The sequence below is a fragment of the Melanerpes formicivorus genome, unplaced genomic scaffold (genome assembly GCF_026170545.1).
Source record: "Melanerpes formicivorus ecotype bairdi unplaced genomic scaffold, bMelFor1.0.p_v2 SCAF_13, whole genome shotgun sequence".
In the NCBI taxonomy this organism is placed as follows: Eukaryota; Metazoa; Chordata; class Aves; order Piciformes; family Picidae; genus Melanerpes; species Melanerpes formicivorus.
In genome coordinates, this window is record NW_027142365.1 from 5089016 (window position 1) to 5112887 (window position 23872).

Here is a 23872-nt window from a genome sequence, read left to right on the forward strand (position 1 = left end):
GTCAACCAGCACCCCAGGTCCTTTTCTCCTAGGCAGCTTTCCAGCCACTCTGCCCCAAGCCTGTAGCTTTGCCTGGGGTTGTTGTGACCGAAGTGCAGGTCCTGGCACTTGGCTTTGTTGAACCACTTCCTACTGGTCTGAACCCATCAATCCAGCCTGGTCAGATCCCTTTGCAGAGCCTTTCTACCCTCAAGCAGATAAACACTGTCATGCAACTTGGTATTGTCTGCAGACTTACTGAGGTTGCCCTTAATCGCTTTGTCCAGATCGACAAGGTACTAAATAGAGCTGGCCCAACTACTGAGCCCTGGGGAATGCCACTTGTGACTGGCCACCAACTGGGTTTATCTTCATTCACCACCACTCTTTGGACTTGGCCATCCAGCCATTCTTCTTACCCAGTGAGATGTAAGCCTGTCCAAGCCATGAGCAGCCAGTTTCTCCAGGAGAACGCTGTGAGAAATGATAGCAAGGGCTTTAATGTCTAGGCAGAAAACATCCCCAGCCTTGTCCTTATCCAATGAGCAGGTCACCTTGTCAAAGGAGATCAGGTTGGTCAAGCAGGACCTACCATTCATAAAACTGTGCTGAATGGGCCTGATTGGCTGGTTGTCCTGCATGTGGTGCATAGTGGAGCTTAAGATGATTTGCTCCATGACCTTCTCTGGCACAGTGGCCAAACTGACTGGCTTGACTGTTCCTCCTTCCAGGTGCTCTTGTAGATTGGCATCACTTCTGCTAACCTTCAGTCATATGGTACCTCCCCTCTTAGCCAAAACTGCTGGTAAATGATGGAAAGTAGCTTGGTGAGCAGCTCTGCCAGCTCCCTCCATACCCTTTGGTGGATCCCATCTGGCCCCATAGACTTGTGTGTTTAAATAGTGCAGTATGTTGCTGACTATCTCCTCTTGGATTATGGGGAGGTTTCTTCTGTTCCCCATCCCTGTCTTCCAGCTCAAAAAGCTGGGTAAATACTAATATTTCAAACAAATATTTGAATAACACTCTTTAGCCTCAACCCATTCAGCTCAGAAATAGCTTCTCATGTGGTATACATCAATAGTAACACTTCACTACACAACTGTGCTATTTTTCCCCCCTCCTCCTATTTTGTGTATTTGGTAGTATTTCATGGGGTTATTCTGTAGGTGTTTGCTGAATGACTCACTTGAGTATTCAAAAACTGGAGCACATGACTTCAGAGATGAGGAGGGGAACATGTCAGTTTTCTAGTAGATGAAACCATCCTAAACTAGAAGGGAAACCTTGCTGTCAAGTGATGGATCTGAAATACTGCTGCTTAGATCATGTTAACAAAAGTTTCTTCATTTAGCTCTGTCAGCTCAAGCTGAGGTTTTGAGCTGGAGAAATGTGCAGCAGCCTCCATGAAGCCCAACCTTTTCCACCAGCTGTGTGAGCCATTGCAGCTTCTCTTGCAAGGATGGTTTGTTGACCTTTTTCTCAGTTGCTGCTTGGAGGTCTTCATGGTGCTGAAGGCTTACTGGTAACCAACTATTCTGTGGATTTTAACTCATGTACTTGTTGGCTGTCCTTGTGAGGAACTTGGTTACCTCTGTTTTTGTGCAGAGCTACTCCTACAGTGCCAGTGCATGGCTTTAAAAAGGGAGGAGAACATCAGTGTGGATGCAGCTTGATTTGTCTAATGGCAGTCTCCAGCTCGGAGTGCTTTACCCACTTGTTCTACTTGACAAAACAGCTGGGAATACTCAGAGCAATTTAAAATTACAGCTTAGTTAATGCAGGGCAGGGAAACTTCCTCTTTCTGGATTTATTCTCTCAGACACTGGAGATGCCTTTTTTTTTCTTGAGAGGGAGCTTGAAAAGCTCTTATCAGTAATACTCTACTTGATGTTGTAATGTTTTCCAGGATCCCTGTTTTAAGTCACATTTGAGACAAGAAATGGAATTAAGGTGTGGATGCCAGCACAGGATTGTTGCTAAATCTTAAGCTTCTCTTCAGGAAGAGATTTGATTTTCCTGGCACCCTAGTGAAAAGGAATTGAAAGCTGAAAGAACCACCCTGTTTTCTTGTCTTCAAACCAAAAATAAACCCCCCCCCCCCCCCAAAACCCAAACTGAACAAACCATTTTGTGGCTTCTCTGTTCTTGGCTTTATATACTGAGGTATGGAAATGCCAGAAGATGATGTGGAAAAATCAGGCTAAACCTGTTGGCTTTTTCAACAAGAGCTGAAGAAGGACCATAAGACATGAGTCTTTAAAGATGTTCTGTAAAGGGTTTTAGCAGTTCTCTTGGGGGCAGTCAGATTTCATGCCAACTTAAGTCTATCTTAAAGAGTTTTTAATGGCTCATGTGTCATTAAGCAATACCCTCTCTTTACTTGGAGGTAACAGCTCGTTAAAGACATGAGGGCTGTTTGTGTGTGGAAAAGAATCCCTAGCAGCAAGTAGTTTTGCTCTGTGTATGAAAAGTGTATCTGTGGGAAGATTTCCACAGCCTGAGGGAGTGTCATTTCAGGGGTGCAGAAGAGGCAGCAGCAGTGTTCTTGGCTTTTTCCAGCAGAGTACACAACCCCTTCAAAGAAAAAGCACAGCTGCTTTAGCTAGCATTTGCACAGTCATTTTCTGTCAGAACCCAGTCAGGATTAGGCTCATCCTTGAACTCCCAAATGTTCTCTCTGTCCTCACTTTTTCTATGTAAAGCTGGGGAGGGGGGGAAATAATCAAACTTTAGGGACCATCTTTGACTCATTAAGATACTATAAATGTAAAGACCACACTGGAAAACTTCTGGAAAAATAATCCTTGCTTCAGAACGAGCCTCTGGGTGGTGTGAGTGATGACCTGCTTCTCACTAAATATTCACTTTGAATGGGCTTCTGTGTTATATGGTCTGATAATTGATCCTTGTGCAGCTCTGGCATCAAGTGAGGTACTTCCAGTAAAGCAGTGCTATGAAATCTGACTACTGCTTACTCTGCTGCAAACGGTGGAGACTGGGGCCACACAATAAAAGACTTGACTAGTGGCAGCCTAACCTCTCCAGTGTTTCTGTGAGCCAATACTATGTTTTATCACTGAAACCAAGTCATCTGGGAGCTGGGGAAATTGCTGAAATGGAAAGACTTAGAGAATGACCTTTCACTGCTTTTTATGCAGGAGGGTACCTTGAGAGGTAGTTTTCAGCTGGTTTAGTTTGATACTTTTGTCATGGCTGTACTTCAGGAATCTCAGTATCACAGTATCACTGAGGTTGGAAGAGACCTCGAGGATCATCGAGTCCAACCTACCAACACAGACCCCATGACTAGACCATGGCACCAAGTGCCACGTCCAATCTCCCCTTGAATGCCTCCAGGGATGGTGACTCCACCACCTCCCTGGGCAGCACATTCCAATGACGAATGACTCTCTCGGTGAAGAACTTCCTCCTCACCTTGAGTCTAAACCTCCCCTGGCATAGCTTGAGACTCTGTCCCCTTGTTCTGGTGCTGGTTGCCTGGGAGAAGAGACTAACCCCTTCCCGGCTACAACCACCTTTCAGGTAGTTGTAGAGGGCAACAAGGTCACCCCTGAGCCTACTCTCTTCTCCAGGCTAAACAATCCCAGCTCCCTCAGCCTCTCCTCACAGGCCTGTGCTTGAGGCCTCTCACCAGCCTTGTTGCCCTTCTCTGGACACGTTCAAGTGTTTCGATGTCCTTCTTAAACTGAGGGGCCCAGAACTGGACACAGGACTCAAGGTTTGGCCTAACCAAAGCAGAGTAGAGGGGCACAATGACTTCCCTGCTCCTGCTGGCCACACTATTCCTAATGCAGGCCAGGATGTCTTTGGCCCCCTTGGCCACCTGGGCACACTGCTGGCTCATATTCAGGTGGCTGTTGGTCAGCACCCCCAGGTCCCTCTCTGTTTGGGAGCTCTCCAGCCACTCCGACCCCAGCCTGTAGCTCTGCATGGGATTGCTGTGGCCAAAGTGCAGCACCTGGCACTTGGACTTGTTAAATGCCATCCCATTGGACTCTGCCCATCGTTTCAGATTTGTTAGGCAAATTCCACAGGACAGTCTTGAGGATGGGGGAAGAAACTTCTGTATTGAGGCCTTCTGACCAAAGAGCTTTCTCATTCACTTTTAATGAGACTATTTCCAGTTGGTCTTAGGCTGAGTGATTTATGTAACCAGAGACACTTTAAAAACTGCTTCTCATTCCTTTCAGCTTACTTTTGCTCAGTAATGAAGTGGCTACTTTCATGCTCATCTGTTGTCCAGGGGGAAAAATAATGTTCTAAACTTCTCAAAAGGAAAAATCCCAAACCCAACCCAACAAAAACAGCAAGAAAACCTCCCACAACAAATAATAACCCCCCCAAACCACCTAAGGTGCAGGCTAACTTTTCCATTCCACCTAATTAAACCCACAATCACAGAATGGTGGGGGTTGGAAGGGACCTCTGGGGTCATCTAGTCCAACCCTGCAGCTAAAGCAGGGTCATTCATAGCAAGTTGCACAGGAGGGCATCCAGGTAGGCTTGGAATTCTACAGAGAAGGAGACTTCTCTGGGCAGCCTGTTCCAGGGCTCTGTCACCTCCAGAGTAAAGAAGTTTTTCTTCATGAGGTTTTTTCCCATCTGGAGAGGATGGACTGAGATTTGTGCTTCTCAGGAAGCACACAGGAAATCTGTTTCGGTGTTCATTCTGTTTCCTGATTGGGGCTTTTGTATCTGAGAATTTCTTCTGGGTGAAAGTTCAGAGTCGTACTGCTTTTCTTCCATTCGTGTCAGTCTATGCTGGCAAGTGTTTTCAGGCTGAAACTAGTTTTAATTTCAGCCTGATTACACTGACCCTGTTTGATGAACAGCCTGCAAGACAGACTGGTCTGCAATGCAAGCCTGTTGTTGTTGTAAGTGCAATTTAATTTATTTTCTGCCTGCAGTTCCTTTTGTTGAAGTCTTAACCTAGTCACATATGCAAGTATTTTAGAAATGTCTCTGAGGGAAAATACTCTAAATCCATGCAGCATTGCTGTCTAATAACAGCATTGTGCTCTTCTGAGCAGCCAGCTGGTCCACTTAAAGGTAGTTTAATTGCCTGACTGACATTGTCACTGAAACTATTTGTCTCTGCTTTACAAGTAACTGAAGGGGGCCTACAAGAAGGCTGGGGAGGGACTTCTCAGGATCTCAGGTAGTGATAGGACTAGGGGGGATGGAATGAAGCTGGAGGTGGGGAGATTCAGGCTGGACATGAAGAAATTCTTTACCATGAGAGTGGTGAAGCCCTGGAATGGGTTGTCCAGGGAGGTGGTTGAGGCCCCATCCCTGGAGGTGTTTAAGCCCAGGCTGGCTGGGGCTCTGGACAGCCGGATCTAGTGTGGGGTGTCCCTGCCCATGGCAGGGGGGTTGGAGCTAGATGATCCATGTGGTCCCTTCCAACCCTGACTGATACTATGATACTAATGTGGTGGAAGGTCCCCTTTTCCATCGTTTACAGTCATCAGCAGCAAGCAGGTAATGCACTGGTGAGCTTCTGGAGAGTAGCACGTGAAACTGCTAAGCTGCCTCAGAGCCAAGTCAGTCAGGTTGGCTGTAGTTCCTGCTGAAAGCAGTTTGAGCATGCAGATTTGCTGCTGAAGCAGATGCAGAGCATAGTTGTTGCTGATGGCAGAAAGGTGGCTGTGATGATAACAGGGTGGTAGTGACAAGAGGAGCCAGTGAGTCCAGTTACTCTGACACCCTCTTTCAGATCTGGTGATGTGTGCCTGAGTCCAGTTTGCAAAGTATCTGCTGTTCCCTTCAGTACAAATTTCAGACCCTTTCCTCCACTGATGAAACTGTTTTGAGGGACCTAAGCTTAGCAATGTCAACTTGGCACCCTGGCATTTGGTCCAATTTTACTCCAAACTAAACTCTGATGGCTATTTCTAGACAACTGTTGACCTCCTCTTTGCCTTGCTGGCATTCCCCTGTTGTGAATTTTACTCATGCCTTTTTAAAGCCATCTAAAGCCTAGTCCTGCTCTCTAACTCCCATGGCTTTTTAGAAGGAAGAGGAGCAGCTGTACTTTTGTTCTTGTGCTTTTTCTGACTGTGACCTGCCTGCTCCTCTGAATTCTTCCTGGTTTTAACAAGAGCTCTCGTTTCACGGATGACCCAAGGCCGTCACTAACTCTGCAGAGCAGTTGCTTGTATGCACCAGTCATCTGCAGCGGCTTGCCACATCATTCAACATTTTTGTTGTCCTAGCTTACAGCAGATGAGATCCCAAAATGTTTTAGAACTGTGTAAATCCTTTAAATATTGAAACATTTCCAGCCAGGACTTTCAGATCTTCTGCCTTCTTGAAGGCTCCTAATTAAATCTACTAAGCAGATTACTGCATTGAAATAGTTAAACCTTTTTCTTTTCCACAAGTTTTTAAGATTAGCTAATCAACCTCTTACTTCAACCTTTGATTATCTGATGAAGTGTTTGATGAGCATTTCAGCAAGCCAGACCCACAGAGAGGTATGGCAGATGTGAGGTCTCCAGCAGGGAGGTGGGACATCGTGTTCTAATTCTGCCATGCTAATCTCTGAGCCGGCCACTCCTAATTCCAGCAGTGAGTTATGATCAAAGCATAAGCCACAGGTTCTCTGACATCCTTGTTTCTGTTGAATGGTTTTGTTAGGGGTCCATCTGGAGGGCTTTGAATTGTGTTTGTAGGGACACAATTTCCAGTGATTAAGGATGGGTTAAGTCAGAAGCAGGAGATAGTAGGGACTGCATGTGATTGCAGAGCACAGATACATTGTCACTCCATGTTGCAATAGGCAAAGCATGACAAAATAGCTAGTTTTCAGGTTTTCCTCCTATGAATGCACCAGTCTCAACTGTAGTGGGCTGTTTTGTTCCCTTTATTGTAGTATCTTGCCTTCTGCCTCAGTCTTTATTACATATCCATGCAAGTGCTCTAGAGGGAAAGAGGCAAGAAGTGGACATTTCCTTAACTCTCCCTCTGTGCAGAGGTGTTTAACCAGGATTAAGAAGAAACTTCAAACCCAGAAACCCCAGCAATCTACTTAGATGTCTTTTCCTTTGTGTATAACTTGTGCTTTCCTTCAATATTCTTGCTGTATCTGTGTTCCTCAGCCCCAGAAGTGCTGAATGCAAACAGCTGTTTCTTCTTTTGCATTTTCTTCCCCTTTTTGTCAGGGGCTGACAAGATGCAGATTCAATTCTTGGCTCTGATGACAGTTGGGCTCACAGAAACTGCTGGCTTCTGTCTGCTGGGATGTCTTAGAAACAGCAGTGAATCTTGCCAACTTCTTGTTCTCAAAGATGCAGCATGTTCAGCATCAGTGTCTTCTGCTTGTGTCTTCAAGATCTTGGGGCAGGTCTTGATTCTCATAGAATTGTGCAGTGATTCCCCAGCACTGTTTTCCAGCCTGTTTGTGGCAGATCAGTGCAGGTACTGTTACTTGACTTGTTAAAAAGTTGATTATTTTTTGGTTGGAAATTAAACCAGAGTATTAAATGTTCTTGTTCTGCTTGCCAGACAAATTTAAAGGAGGCATTTTCTTTGCATTTAACTTCTCCTGTATCTTTATCCTGTCATTTAAGAGAGCAGTTAAGATGTGGTTCCCACAGCAACTAGCTCTGCTGCAGACGCCTCTGGGGGCATGTAAAATTCCCACCATAATAGCCTTGCATTTATCTGTAATCTTCTAAACAAGCTCTCCTCTCTGCTCAGGTTGCTCTATCTTTCTTTGCTTCAGCCCCCTGGGCCGAAGCATTAAGCAGTGTGGCTGATGACTCTCACATGGATACTTTCTTCCTCTCCCGAGGAGGAGTTCGAGGAGCTGGCTCCCTACATGCCATTGGGAGTGCCCGACCTAGGTGAGGTCAAAGAAATGCTCTCTGGGTTGGGAGCAGGAAGCCTTGATGTCTGCGGTGGCTTGCTGTTGAAAGCCAATCGGGGGAACAATTAGGACTCCTCGCCCCGAGGGTGCGATTACACCGAAGTTTTCTTCAGCGGCAAAGCAGGTTTAAGAAGTTCCTGGCTGCGTGGTCTCCACCCTGCCTGGAAGGCTGGGTTGCCAATGAGTTCCGTGATCTCACTTACGGCACGGCTTCGTAAGCAGATGCATTGGCACGACGGGGAGGTGCTGAACCATGGAAGTCTTTAATCTCGTTTTGCTGCCAAAGAAAACACTGGAGTAGCACATAGTACATACAGGGTGTTGAAGGAGGCAGCTTTACTGGGTATGTTTGGGGTGCAAGAAAGGACTTTGGAGAGTAAATCTTGTGAAGAGCAGCTGAAGGAGCTGTTTGGAGCAGCTGTTTGGTTTGAGAAAGAGGAGGCTGAGGGTAGACATCATTGCTGTCTACAACTACCTGAAAGGATGCTGTAGAGAGGCTGGTGCTGGTGCCTTCTCACAGGTAATTAGTGATAGAACAAGAGGGAGTGGGTTCAAGCTGGGAATGGGTTCAAGCTGGGACTGGGTAAGTTTAGACTGGAAATTAGGAAAAATTTTTCATGGCCAGAGTGGTCAGGCATTGGAATGTGCTGCCCAGGGAGGTGGTTGAGTCACCAACCCTGGATGTATTTAAAGGTGGTTTGCATATGGTGCTTGGGGATACAGTTCAGGGGTGAACCTTGCAGAGTAGGGTTATTGGTTGGACTTGGTGATCCCGAGGGTCTTTTCCAACCTGAATGTTTCTGTGATCCTGTGGCTGCATTTGATAGGTTTGATGACATTCCATTGCAAATAGTCTGCCTGATGTCAGTGTACAAAATCTGGATGTCCCTTGCTTACAAATTCAAAATACTGGCTTGCTTATGGATTTCAAGTTTAGGCTGGAGGTGAGGAGAAAGTTCTTCACAGAGAGAGTCATTCGCCATTGGAATGTGCTGCCCAGGGAGGTGGTGGAGTCTCCATCCCTGGAGGTGTTCAAGAGGGGATTGGACATGGCACTTAGTGCCATGGTCTAGTCATGAGGTCTGTGGTGACAGGTTGGACTTGATGATCTTTGAGGTCTCTCCCAACCTTGGTGATTCTGTGATTCATAGTACAGGAGGTAATGGTTTTAAAGTGAAAGAGTAGATTTAGATTACATGTAAGTGCAAAATGCTTTACTATGAACGTAGTGAGGCACTGGAACAAGTTGGCCAGAGAAGCTGTGGCTGCCTCATCCTTGGGAAATGGTCAAAGCCAGGCTGCATGGAGCTCTGAGCAACCTGTTCTAGTGGCAAGTGTTTCTGTCCATGGCAGGGGTGTTGGAACTAGATGATCTTTAAGGTCTCTTCCAACCCAAACCATTCTGAGACTACACTGAGCTACAACTACCTGAAGGGAGGTTGTAGACAGGTGGATGATGGTCTCTTCTCCCAGGCAGCCAGTGCCAGAACAAGAGGACACAGTCTCAGGCTGCACCAAGGGAGGTTCAGGTTGGATGTTAGGAAGAAGTTCTATATAGAGAGAGTGATTGCCCATTGAAATGGGCTGCCCAAGGAGGTGGTGGAGTCGCCGTCATTGGAGGTGCTCAGGAGGAGACTTGATGGGGTGCTTGGTGCCATGGGTTAGTTGTTTAGGTGGGTTGGATTGGTTGATGGCTTGGACGTGATGATCTTGAAGGTCTCTTCCAACCTGGTTTGGTTTATTCTAAATAGAGATTCTGTATTTCATTGCTCACATATTGCTGTTATGGGTCTGGAAAGTTGCAACTGACTTCTGGGGATCAAATCAGGCCTAACTGGCTCTTCTCTAGCTGTGCCAATTGGGCCTTCCTGCTCTTCACTCTTGGGAGGCAGTGCAGAAAGCAAGGAGATGTCTGTCCTGTTTGTGCAGACAGACAGAAGTCTGCTGCAGAACTATTGTGAGTAATAAGAACTGGAGAAGTTTCTCAGTGCATAGTTGTCTTTGACCTGCAGTCCTTACAGGTTGGGTTTTATCAGGCAAGGGTGGATCTGTGTGCAGCTAGTTCCTGGTGACTTCCCCTGTCATTAGGAGTTACTGCATTAGTAACTTTGAGAGCAGACTAAGAGCCTTGTGAGTTGCAGCAGAAAAACCACTCGACTTGCAGTCCCTGAACAAGTCACACCAAGAGGTTTTGCTTTACTGAGTAGGTGCAGCATGCTTTGGGATTGCTGTCAGAGTGCCCTGAGACACTTCAGTGATGAATGGCACACAATGCTAAATGCTTTATCCAGTTGCACAATGTCTTGTAGGCTTCCTGTTGGTGTGCTGCACAGTGTGTGTTTGATGGGCAGGAGTTTGTTTGTCGTCACGCATTTTCTGCATCAATCTCTAAATGTCTTCTGCTTTTTGTGTTCTTTGGGATTTTGAGATCAATTGTTACTCACCAGATTTCCTTACATGTCCTTATTAATGACAGCATTATTTACATTTACATTTGGGCTCCAGTCCTGGCTCTTTCGGTCTTGTTTTGTCTTTCCTTGGTATGCTTTCCCTTCTGGGCTTGGAAGAGCTTCTCAGCCAGCCTCAGACAAGATTTGTGTCTCACTTCAGACTGACTCTCCTGTTGTATGAATCTGTAGCATCTACTTGTGCATCTCTACTGAGAGTAATCATGAGAGAACTGTTATCAAACCTAGTGCCATGTATAACACACCCCTGACTACTCCACAGCATTATCTATCTGAAATAGTTTTGCTCTAAGGAGGAGTCAAAGATACTTTTCTTTTTTGGTGGGTGTAAAAAGACACTGTAATGGATTTTCTTTTTTAAAGTCCTGTAACTGTTTGCTACTCCAGAGCTGGGGTGCCTAATTTCCAGTGTGAGCCACTAGATGATGGGAGACTTTTGTTTTGCACAGGGAGATTGAACACTTTGCACATGGAGCTCGAATCCCTGCTGAAGCTCCGTTGAAGCAGAGCTCCAGCTATGTTCAGATGTACTCTCACTTCCCCAGTTACACTTCAACTGATTTGGAAGCTGGCTCAGAAACTGGCAGAGTCTGGAATCATGCTGGTGTTTTGAAACAGTGTGATTGGCTTGTAAAGCACATGCTGTTGTGTGGATGGGATCTTGGTTCCAGTTCAGCTGAATTAGTTTCCAGATAATTTCTAGCAGTTGGATTGGGAATAGGGCTCTTTGTTCAAAATGGTCAGTTTTTCCCCCTTAGGCTAAGGACAGGGCTCTGATCTACTAGTCTGTAAGGCAATTGGTGTGAGAATATATGTCTACCTCTGATGGCAGTGGAGGTCTTACCCCAGTAAGTGTGTCATGTGCCTAACTGAGCAAACAACTCTGCACTGAATCGATCAGACTGATGCTGAATCCCATCTCTGGCTTCTAGAAGAAATCATTTTCCTCAGTAGTACACCCCCCTGACTTCTGCTTTCAAAGTAGCTTCATGTTTAGCTGTGGGTCTCTGCTTGGGGATGTGGATGTTCAGCTGATGTTCAGTTGCTCCATGTCAGGCCTCTTGAGCTCCAATGTCAGATGATTTTGAAGGTGTCATGGAGCAGCACATGGAAATTGTGGCTTGGCTTTGTTCTTCATATTCACTGGTGCTGTGCTTTGGTTGAGTCAAGAGTCAGTACTAGTTCTCAAATGTACTGATCCCTGAGGTGGAAGAACACAGCTCTTGTGCTGTGGTGCCAGTAGCAAAACTTTCTTCCCCTGTGCAGACAAAGTGGGCATGGTCCAAATAACAGAATAGAATTAACCAGGTTGGAAGAGACCTTTGAGATCGAGTCCAAGCTATCATCCACCACCATCTCATCAACTCAACCATGGCACCAAGCTCCTCATCCAGTCTCTTCCTAAACACCTCCAGTGATGGGGATGCTTTCTTCAAGGTGAAGGTGGCTCTTGGGTTGCTTTTCTGCTTTTTCATGAATTAAGCCTCTTGCTGCTAGCCTTTTTGCTGTGCTTTCTGTGGAAGCCTGGCAAATTCCTCTGCTTCAGCACCCCAGTGTGAAAGGGATTTTTAAAAACAGTGCTTAGAAAGTGGCAGGCTGGGCTGGGAGCAGATAGGGTAAGGGTGTGAATTGGCCCTTTCACAAGGGAGGCTGGCTCTGTGCCTGCCCTCTTGTCTGCCTAACCCCCACCCCCTTTTCTGGGTGAAATCAAACCTCCAACTTGGCTAAAGAGGGGATTTTTGACCAAATGAATTTGAGCACCATATGATCTGCCTCCCCCTGTTCCCTCAGCCCTTTGCAGAGGAAGGAAAATGTTGGTGAACAAAGTCTGCTAAGAGAGTTGTGGGTGGGGAGAGGACAAAACGAGTACGTGAAGAACCGCATATTTTCCCTGGACTTTCAAAACAAGTGATGGTTTCTTCTCCAGATAAAGACACATTTGAGAGGAAAAACCTGAACAGTGGAAGCTGAGGGCTTTTGGGTGGGTTTTTTTCTTTTTTAGCTTTCTTGAGGTGCCACAAAAATTCTTGTCCAGGATTAGCAGCACTGAGGTTTGTCAGCATGTGTTTTTTTAGGTATGAATACGTGACAGGATGAACCCCAGACAAGTCCTGCTGGGCACAACAGAGGATCCTTCTCTCAGACACTAGGACCTAGAGATGAGATTTCAGTGAAGGAGAGCATACTCTGGCATCGGGGGTTTTACAGTTTCCTTCAGAAGAGATCATAGTATCAGTCAGGGTTGGAAGGCACCACAAGGATCATCTAGTTCCAACCCCCCTGCCATGGGCAGGGACACCCCACACTAGATCAGCCTGGACAGAGCCTCATCCAGCCTGGGCTTAAACACCTCCAGGGATGGAGCCTCAACCACCTCCCTGGACAACCCATTCCAGGGTTTCACCACTCTCATGGTGAAGAACCTCCTCCTCACATCCAGCCTGAATCTCCCCACCTCCAGCTTCATTCCATTCCACCTACTCCTATCACTACCTGAGATCCTGAGAAGTCCCTCCCCAGCCTTTCTGTAGGCCCCCTTCAGATACTGGAAGGCCACAATTAGGTCACCTCAGAGCCTTCTCTTCTCCAGACTGAGCAGCCCCAACTCCTTCAATCTGTCCTCATAGCAGAACAGCTCCAGCCCTCTGATCATCCTTGTGGCCCTTCTCTGGACACCTTCCAGCACGTCCATATCCCTATTACAATAGGGGCTCCAGAACTGGAGGCAGTACTCCAGGTGGGGTCTCACCAGAGCTGAGTAGAGGGGGAGGATCACCTCCCTTGCCCTGCTGGCCACACTTCTCCTGATGCAGCCCAGGATCTGATTGGCTTTCTGGGCTGCAAGTGCACTCTGAGAGCTCCTGTTGAGCTTCTCCTCCACCAGCACCCCCAAGTCTCTCTCCTCAGGGCTGCTTTCCAGCCAGTCACTGCCCAGCCTGTATTTGTGCCTGGGATTGCCTCCACCCAGATGCAGGACCCTGCACTTGCTCTTATTGAACTTCATGAGGTTGGCTTGTGCCCACCTCTCCAGCCTGTCAAGGTCCCTCTGGATGGCCTCCCTTCCCTCCAGCGTGTCTGCTGCACCACACAGCTTGGTGTCATCAGCAAACTTGCTGAGGGTGCACTCCATGCCACTGTCCATGGCACCCACATCATCTTGCTCCCTTGCAGAAAGTCCAGTGTGTGTCAAACCAGCCAGATCTTTGGCTGGGTGAAATCTTTGGCTAACTGCGAGCCATGTCAGAATTCAGCAAAACTGAGTGTTCCTGTGCTTGGATAGGCTAATGGGAGGTTGAACACTGCTAAGAGTCTTCTTGCATAAAGTGCTGGCAGGTTGTTGCTCAGCTTCACTTAGATATTTATTATTTTGTCTTTTTCCCCATGCATTTTTTCCCCTGTTTTGTTAGTGTCTACTATGTTAAGATGATGCCTTTTGCAAATACCTGGACCAAGCTAAGGTCTCTTGGGAATAGGAAGCTGGAGGTGCCATTCAGGGCAGCCAGGGAGCTGGTTTAATCACTTGGTAAGGAGAGGAGTAGAGAGGGGATTCCTCCCCATTCACAAATGCATTCTCCCTCCTTCTCTCCTTCTTGCCTTCCTCTCCCTCCTTCTCTCCTTCTTGCCTTCCTCTCCCTCCTTCTCTCCTTCTTGCCTTCCTCTCCCTCCTTCTCTCCTTCTTGCCTTCCTCTCCCTCCTTCTCTCCTTCTTGCCTTCCTCTCCCTCCTTCTCTCCTTCTTGCCTTCCTCTCCCTCCTTCTCTCCTTCTTGCCTTCCTCTCCCTCCTTCTCTCCTTCTTGCCTTCCTCTCCCTCCTTCTCTCCTTCTTGCCTTCCTCTCCCTCCTTCTCTCCTTCTTGCCTTCCTCTCCCTCCTTCTCTCCTTCTTGCCTTCCTCTCCCTCCTTCTCTCCTTCTTGCCTTCCTCTCCCTCCTTCTCTCCTTCTTGCCTTCCTCTCCCTCCTTCTCTCCTTCTTGCCTTCCTCTCCCTCCTTCTCTCCTTCTTGCCTTCCTCTCCCTCCTTCTCTCCTTCTTGCCTTCCTCTCCCTCCTTCTCTCCTTCTTGCCTTCCTCTCCCTCCTTCTCTCCTTCTTGCCTTCCTCTCCCTCCTTCTCTCCTTCTTGCCTTCCTCTCCCTCCTTCTCTCCTTCTTGCCTTCCTCTCCCTCCTTCTCTCCTTCTTGCCTTCCTCTCCCTCCTTCTCTCCTTCTTGCCTTCCTCTCCCTCCTTCTCTCCTTCTTGCCTTCCTCTCCCTCCTTCTCTCCTTCTTGCCTTCCTCTCCCTCCTTCTCTCCTTCTTGCCTTCCTCTCCCTCCTTCTCTCCTTCTTGCCTTCCTCTCCCTCCTTCTCTCCTTCTTGCCTTCCTCTCCCTCCTTCTCTCCTTCTTGCCTTCCTCTCCCTCCTTCTCTCCTTCTTGCCTTCCTCTCCCTCCTTCTCTCCTTCTTGCCTTCCTCTCCCTCCTTCTCTCCTTCTTGCCTTCCTCTCCCTCCTTCTCTCCTTCTTGCCTTCCTCTCCCTCTTTATTGGCTCTGAAGGTCATCTCCTCAGATCTTATGCTCACTGCCAGCCAAACAACTTGCCTTTTTCCCCCTCTCAGTATATTTTTTGGTGGATTCAGTAGGTGGCTTGGTGTACAGCATGAAGGCTGGTGCCAGTGGGCCAGCCTGCAGCTGACCAGAGTGGGCAATAGAATCTGTCCGGACTGCAGCATGCTGTTTAAGTGAACTCAGCACATACCATTTCCCACAAAGCAAGGGACACTGTACACCCATGTCATTGTTTCCTGTGCAGTTTGAATTGTGCATAACAAGCCTTTCCACGTGGTGCTCCTATTCAAACCTTGCAGCCTCTTTGCTTTCATGTGAGAATGCAAGAGTGAAATACTTTGCTAAGCAAAAGCCTGTCTGCACTACTGTTTTGGCCTAGAAGTTTCAAAAAAGGAAAAGATAGCTCACAAAGTAAATTTCCAGGTGGGACAAGGGTTTTTTTTTGACAACCTGAACCTGAAAGATGAAAAGGGGACAGGAAAAAATACACCACCAACCCCAACCAATCAAACAACAACAACCAAACAAAAAACCAATATCCCAAACCTCTACTGTATTTTTCTGCTTGTTTCAAGGATTTACAAGATGGAGGGAAGGGAGGCCATCCAGAAGGACCTTGACAGGCTGGAGAGGTGGGCACAAGCCAACCTCATGAGGTTCAACAAGAGCAAGTGCAGGGTCGTGCATCTGGGTCGAGGCAATCCCAGGCACAAATCCAGGCTGGGCAGGGACTGGCTGGAAAGCAGCCCTGAGGAGAGAGACTTGGGGGTGCTGGTGGAGGAGAAGCTCAACATGAGCTCTCAGAGTGCGCTTGCAGCCTGCAAAGCCAATCAGATCCTGGGCTGCATCAAGAGAAATGTGGCCAGCAGGGCAAGGGAGGTGATCCTCCCCCTCTACTCAGCTCTGGTGAGACCCCACCTGGAGTACTGTGTCCAGTTCTGGAGCCCCTATGACAAGAGGGATATGGAGGTGCTGGAAGGTGTCCAGTGAAGGGCCAGGAGGATGATCAGAGGGCTGGAGCACCTCTCCTATGAGGACAGACTGAAGGAGTTGGGGCTGTTCAGTCTGGAGAAGGGAAGGCTCTGAGGTGACCTAATTGTGGCCTTCCAGTATCTGAAGGGGGCCTACAGGAAGGCTGGGGAGGGACTTCTCAGGATCTCAGGTAGTGATAGGAGTAGGTGGAATGGAATGAAGCTGGAGGTGGGGAGATTCAGGCTGGATGTGAGGAGGAGGTTCTTCCCCATGAGAGTGGTGAAACCCTGGAATGGGTTGTCCAGGGAGGTGGTTGAGGCTCCATCCCTGGAGGTGTTTAAGCCCAGGCTGGATGAGGCTCTGGGCAGCCTGATCTAGTGTGGGGTGTCCCTGCCCATGGCAGGGGGTTGGAACTAGATGATCCTTGTGGTGCCTTCCAACCCTGACTGATACTATGATACTATGACCTCGTAATTTCTCCACTGACCATATTTAATGGAAGTGTCTCAGTTTTTGTTTTCAGTTACAAAGAAGTGTGTGGTGGTGTTGTTTTAATTTTATGATTAGTTAGGGAGAATGAACCTCTCTAAAACTCTAACTTAGCAGTTCCAAATTACCTGAGCTTGTATTGAGATCTTTTTTCCCTGTAGGATAGGATAGAACAGAATAAACCACATCTGTAAGGTTACTGTTCAAGGACAATCAGAGCTGGAACTGGTGCTTTGCAGTTGTGCCTGCTTTTCTCATTCTTCAAGATCTTCCCCATACTGCTGACCATGCTTTGTGCTCATTAGGTGTAGAAGTCCTGCTAGCTGACTAGCCAGTCAATAAACCACTGAAAACTGAGTTTGAAGGGGCTAAGTAGCACAGGCCTGGAAAACCAGCTTAGCTTTCCCATACTGGAGCAATAAAAACACAGTTCTGAGAAGCCTGTCTTCAGTCCAGAGGCAAGTACAAAGAAGACAGTACCCAACAGATCATGGAAACAGGACCTTGCTCAAGAGGCATGTCACTAGTGATTGATTCCAAGTGCAATTCAGAGAGGTGGTTTGCTCTGTAAAGTGTGGTTTGTCATGCAAGATGATGTCATTCACACCATGCTTGGGAGAGAGACAAAGCATGATGTTTCTAGGGAAGGATCTAAGCACATTCCAGTTTTGTATACAGTGAAGAAGTGACTTATTGTCACCACTTGGCCTCATTTGCTCTCTATTTTATTATTTCCACTTTTTTTCTGTTAGGGCAGTATCATCCTTTATTGTATTGGGTTTTGTCCTGCTGTTCCTCTGCATGGAGTTTGTAAGAGTGGGGAAAGAATCTAATTTTATCAGGCTTGTTGCCTTCAGCTTTTGAGTCCTGGCAGCTCCCTGCTTTTTCCATTTCCCCTCTTGCTTCTCCAGTACTGCAACCAATTCTAGCATTGGTAGCTGCTTAAAAACCTTCCAAGAGTCCTGTGTATGTTCATGTTACATTTTGGCTTGTTCAAGTGAGTTCTCAGTTACTTGTGATCATAGGGATTTTACAGCCCCTATTGAGCATCTCCACCCCAGCAAGGCTCATGTCTTTGCCTCTGCCTTCCTGCAGCAAAGGCTTCAACTCCTGGCTTTGATCCTGATTGTTGCCTCTCCTCCCAATGAATTCCTTGGACTTGTGTATTAAGGGATTATAAAGCATGCTTAACTGTGAAGCAGTTCTTCCAATTTAAACTAATGTGTTTAACTCTTTTTTTTCCTCTAGGCTCTGTTTTGGACATTATAAAACACATTGTGGCCAAAGGTGAACACAAAACTGGTGTCCTGGATGAACCCTGTATAGCTACAATCCTTAAGGAGGTGCTGGAGGGGCTGGACTACCTGCATAAAAACGGGCAAATCCACAGGTATTCTGCATTCTTTCTCACCATGGGCCTGAAATACATTGCTGAAACAGCAGATGAGCACATCCCACAGCCAGCTGTGAAGGCACAGAGTGAGGAAAGTCAAGTTGAGAGCTCAATCAAAACTCAGAATTCAAATACTTACATGGTGGCTGCTGCCTTGGGAAATACTATGACTAGGCCAAGCTAGAGTGAACTTTGAGGGATTGAAACCTCTCAGAGAGAAAATGCCTTTCCAAACATCACCCATCCAGCTGTAAAGTGTAGTTGTTCAAGCTGGAAAACTTCAGCTTAGTTTTGTTGGTTTGCAGAGTTGCAAAACCCACCAAGAGCACTGTGTAAGAAATGTTGAGCAATTTAATAAGGAACCTTCCAAGCCCCATTCCTTCATAATGTTTTTTGGTGAGGCTAGCTGCAAGATCAGCAGCATGAAATTTTAATTTGGATAATTCAATTAAAAAAGAAAGATGGAAACAAAATCAGTAGGGGAAAAAAACCCTCCTTCTGTAGGCAAAGCCCAGGTAACTAATAATGGCCTGTGATTTGATGGAGTACTGAAACGTGGGTTCCTGTGCTGCTCTGGTGAGTGGGAGCACCCTGCACTGGGTTAGGAAGTGGCTGGAGGGCCGAGTCCAGAGAGTGGTGGTGAATGGTGCCACATCCAGCTGGCAGCCAGGCACCAGTGGTGTGCCCCAGGGATCAGTGCTGGGCCCCATGCTCTTTAACATCTTTACTGATGATCTGGATGAGGGCACTGAGTCCATCAGCAGTAAATCTGCGGACCACACCAAGCTGGGGGCAGGAGTTGATCTGCTGGAGGGTAGAGAGGTTCTGCAGAGGGACCTCGACAGGCTGGACAGATGGGCAGAGTCCAAGGGCATGAGATTGAACACATCCAAGTGCCAGGTTCTGCACATTGGCCACAACAACCCCATGCAGTGCTACAGGCTGGGGTCAGAGTGGCTGGAGAGTAGCCAGGCAGAGAGGGACCTGGGGGTGCTGGTTGATGGTAGGCTGAACATGAGCCTGCAGTGTGCCCAGGCAGCCAAGAGGGCCAATGGCATCCTGGCCTGCATCAAGAACAGTGTGGCCAGCAGGAGCAGGGAGGTCATTCTGCCCCTCTATACTGCACTGGTTAGGCTGCACCTCAAGTTCTGTGTCCAGTTCTGGGCCCCTCAGTTTAGGAAGGAGGTTGACTTGCTGGAAGGTGTCCAGAGAAGGGCAACAAAGCTGGGGAGTGGTTTGGAACACAAGCCCTGTGAGGAGAGGCTGAAGGAGCTGGGGTTGCTTAGCCTGGAGAAGGAGAGGCTCAGGGGAGACCTTCTTACTCTCTACAGGTACCTGAAGAGAGGTTGTAGGCGGGGGGGGTTGGTCTCTTCTCCTAGGCAACCAGCACCAGAACAAGAGGACACAGTCTCAAGCTGTGCTGGGGAGGTTTAGGTTGGATGTTAGGAAGAAGTTCTATACGGAGAGAGTGATTGCCCATTGGAATGGGCTGCCTGGGGAGGTGGTGGAGTCACCATCATTGGGGGTGTTCAGGAGGAGACTTGATGGGGTGCTTGGTGCCATGGGTTAGTTGTTTAGGTGGGTTGGATTGGTTGATGGGTTGGACGTGATGATCTTGAAGGTCTCTTCCAACCTGGTTTATTCTACTCAGATGTTTTTAAATCCTCTCCCCTGGTGTCAAGGTGCAGTGTGGCCCAGGAAAATGGGATGCTAAGTCAGGATGTTCTGCCATTAAAAAGGATGAGATTTGCAATCCTGAATATGTGCTGAAAATAGAATGTACCACTTGTGGGCAAGATACATCATCCCAGCCACAGGCTGCTGCTGGGAACAACAGCCTCTTCTTTCTTGGGAGTTGTGTGAGCTTGGCTGCCTTCTGGTGCAGTGCCATTATAAGCATTGTTGCTGCTGTGCTGGAGCTGCACAAGAGGAGGTAACTTCTGTTGCCAAAATGTTATTTAAGTTAGAATATCCAAGAAGTGTTTATTTCAGATCTTAGTCAAACTGACTGGCTTTCGTAGATTGTTTTGAGGTAAAAAGAGAGAAAATGCCAGACACAGTTCTGCTGGAATTCTTTTCATTGAAAGAAGGCTCAGATTTTGGTTTCCAGTCTCCATTAAAATTCTGCTGCACCAAGAATGGCTGTCTTCATTGAAGACAGCTTGGATTTCACAGCTGGCTGCTTAGCTTGGCTTTTTTTAGAGATAAGACTTCAGGCAGCCCTGGGGATTCAGAGTACAGTCATGGTCCAACTTCCTTGCTGAGTTCGTGGTAATTTTTCACCTTTGACATAAGTAACTGACAAAACCATGTTCACCTGTGACTTCCAGTTGATCTGCTTGTCTGATTTAGTTCATCCTCTGGGCTAATGAATCCACATACCCGGGCTAAAGCAGCAGCAACCTGGTAAATTTCAGTTTTTCTGAAGATGCCACATAGTGCTTTCTGAAAGAGAAGTGGATCTCCATTTGATGTGCTGTAGTGAAGGAGCAAACCTAGTAATTGTGGTGAAGATCACAGAGAATATGTCGATGGGTGGTGGCTTTTCACAGTATAACTAAGGTTGGAAGAGACCTCGAGGATCATCAAGTCCAACCTATCAACACAGACCTCATGACTAGACCACGGCACCAAGTGCTATGTCCAATCTCCTCTGGAACACCTCCAGGGATGGTGACTCCACCACCTCCCTGGGCAGCACATTCCAATGACGAATGACTCGCTCGGTGAAGAACTTCCTCCTCACCTCGAGTCTAAACCTCCCCTGGCACAGCTTGAGACTGTGTCCCCTTGTTCTGGTGCTGGCTGCCTGGGAGAAGAGACCAACCCCTTCCCGGCTACAATCTCCTTTCAGGTAGTTGTAGAGGTCTCCCCTGAGCCTCCTCTTCTCCAGGCTAAACAATCCCAGCTCCCTCAGCCTCTCCTCACAGGACTTGTGCTCAAGGCCTCTCCCCAGCCTTGTTGCCCTTCTCTAGACACATTCAAGTGTTTCGATGTCCTTCTTAAACTGAGGGGCCCAGAACTGGACACAGCACTCAAGGTGTGGCCTAACCAAAGCAGAGTACAGGGGCACTATGACCTCCCTGCTCCTGCTGGCCACACTATTCCTGATGCAGGCCAGGATGCCATTGGCCCTCTTGGCCACCTGGGCACACTGCTGGCTCATATTCAGGTGGCTGTCGATCAGCACCCCCAGGTCCCTCTGTGTTTGGCAGCTCTCCAGCCACTCCGACCCCAGCCTGTAGCTCTGCATGGGATTGCTGTGGCCAAAGTGCAGCACCTGGCACTTGGACTTGTTAAATGCCATCCCACTGGCCTCCACCCATCTGTCCAGTCGGTCGAGGTCCCTCTGCAGAGCTTTTCTACCCTCTGACTAACATCTGCTCCTAACTTGGTGTCATCTGCAAACTTGCTGATGACTGACTCGACCCCCTCATCCAGGTCATCAGTGAAGATGTGAAAGAGGATGGGGCCCAGCACTGATCCCTGGGGGATGCCACTGGTGACTGGCTGCCAGCTGGATGTGGCACCATTCTGCACCACTCTCTGGGCTTGGCCCTCCAGCCAGTTCCTAACCCAGCACAGAGTGTAGTGGTCCAAGCCACGAGCTGACAGCTTAGATAGCAGTTTGCTGTGGGGGACGGTGTCAAAGGCCTTTTACTGCACTCAACAAAACACAGCGTTCACAAAGCTCAAACTGCTTGGCCTGAATGAAGTATAGTTCATATTGAATCGCTTGGAAGTGGACTGAACCAAACCTGCTGTGACCATTTGTGTTCTTTGAAGCATTTTGACCTTATTTAGGAGGTTTCAGGAGAGAATTCAAGGCTCTGTCATTACTGCAGTTTGAGGTGGTGGTGGTTCATCAGCTACTTGTGTGACACTTGATCAGCAAAAAAGCACTTGGGTTGCCTTGTGGTGTTGGGGCATGGCGGGCTGGGAAATGTGGGGAAGTGCTAACAGTTGTGGAAGAGGAGGGAAAGTTGTGTAGTTGTCTACCTGTGATGCAAAGGATGAGTTGTCAGCTGGTGGCAGGAAGCAAGCTTACGTGCCTTTGAGGGATGAGAACTGTTTCCTTAATGGAGTTGATTGTGCTGTCTTGCATCTTCTCCAGATGCATGTGTGCTGCTGAAAAGTCCAGTTTAGAGGGGTAGTGCAGCTGGGCCTCTCCTCATGCATATGAATAACTGTATGGTTTTCCCATTTTGCTTAATGCAAGGGGTCATAATATTGGTCATGGCTGATGGGAAAGGCAGGTGGAAATCTTGCACTCATGCCAGAGATGCTCTGAGAAGTGTTTAAAATAACTGAACTTCGGTCCCCTGGGTCAGCTTAAAGTATCTGGCTCTAAAGGAAAGTGCATCAGGTGGTGGCTGAACTGCTGAATATAGAGTCTGCAACGTGGGGTAGCTGCAGTTGGGGTGAGCTTCAAGCCAAAACAAGGTCATCTGTGAAGGGTCAAAATCCAAGGGCTTTGGTTAGACCTGGGAAAAGCAACCTCAACCAAGCAGCCATCCAGCAGCAGCTGGTTGCACTAAAATATCCCAGCTCCATTTGTATGACACCTAGGAGGAAATGATAAAGTTAGAAATGCTGTATGGGTGAAATTAATGTAACTGGCACATCTGGTGTTGAACAACCAGGCTGGTGGCAAAACCCAAAGGATTAATGTCTGAACCCAAATGTAATTTTGTGGGCATTGTTGACCTGCAGCAGGGACATCTTGTTACTGCTGTAAATCATGAGTGAGATCAGAAAATAGGTATCTGATGGTAGAGCTGCTTGATGCTTTTCAATTATGCATCATCTTAAATGGGTAAATTAAGTTACCACATGGAAGACTGGCCTAATGAAATTCTGCCTCTGCTGAACCTTACTCTGCCTAAGCCTGCCTGAACTTAATGCCACTTCCAATTAAGGTTTGGGGAGCTGGCTTCGCCTGCAAGTGTAAATCCCTGCTTTGGACAGGAGGGTAGCCTGACAGTGTTCTCTGGAGGAGATCAGAATGCCATATATCTACTGCAGGCTGAAATTATATATATATTTTTTTTCTTGTCTTTCCCATTTAAGAGCCAGAACAAGGCTGAGGCTCAAACAAGTGCCATTGTTCAACAGCAAATGCTTCAGTCTCCCCTGTTGTCCGAAGTGACCTTTTTATGCATTTGTTTTACAAAGGCTGTTTGGAACAGAGTCTGAGGCCTTATGGGAAGGACAAAGAGGAAGACAGAATCAGTTTTATTTTCATGAAATGCTTTATACCAAGGTAATGATGGCAAATGATTCCTGCCTTCCTCCAAGATCACCGTTCCCTCCAGTATCGGGCCGTTGGCAGCTCTCTGCCTTCCCTGCCATGTGCCTGTCCCTGGCCGTTTCGCCTGTGCCAGCTGCTGCCTTCCCCGGTGGGGTTTTCTGTGTAACCTGGTGATCCCAATGACAGTTTGAAATCCCATTGATCTGTCTCATGTCAAGTGAGTTAAATACCTGGGCACCAGCCAGTGTGCTGAGGACAGAGGGCCAGGCTCAGCAGCCCTCAGATGAAGATGTCTCGCAGGAGTCGGACGCTGCTGGGTTTTTTTCATGGAAGCGGCTCAAGACTGACGTGCTGCGAGGGGTCGCTCCTGGCCTAATCTTGTCTGGGTGACACACAGGGTATGTTGCACCTCTTCCACATTTGGACTCTGATTCCTCTGTGTATTTGGAGATTAGCAGGGGCTTGATGAGTGACTCAAATAGATCTCAAGCAAAACCAACGCAAGAGGTTTCGTCGCTTAAAAAGCCTTGTAGGAGGGAAGTTCAAGGCTCTTTCAGGTGGTGCTCTTTATGGCAGCCTGACAAATGAATCATGCTGATTAACTGTTACAAGGTCTCTCTGTCTTTCCCCCTATTTTTATCTCTGAGCTTATCTTCTGTTCATGATTAGCTGTTGTGTAACTGAATATTTCAGTTAGGCCAGGTGAAATGATACGCTGCTCAAACAGAATCGGATTCTCCCATAGCAGCCCAATAAATAGGATACTCGCAGGCGGTTCGGTAGAAACAAAAAAGCTTAGGAAGTGGTTTAGGGTTGCATGCACTTGAAATGTTGGCATGGCAGCAATCCAGCTATTAATTTGTTTGCTGCCCTACTTCTTAAGGGGTCAGAG

At 47.6% G+C, this 23872-nt stretch overlaps 1 protein-coding gene across 1 annotated transcript in view; it reads left to right on the top strand.

The window, feature by feature from the left end:
* OXSR1 (oxidative stress responsive kinase 1) overlaps nucleotides 1-23872 on the top strand; it is a 108016-nt gene that overhangs the window by 35656 nt on the left and 48488 nt on the right. Inside the window, exon 4 of the mRNA XM_068145932.1 lies at nucleotides 17585-17726. Coding sequence (XP_068002033.1) covers nucleotides 17585-17726 — 142 coding nt within the window. The remainder of the gene's footprint in view (nucleotides 1-17584; nucleotides 17727-23872) is intronic.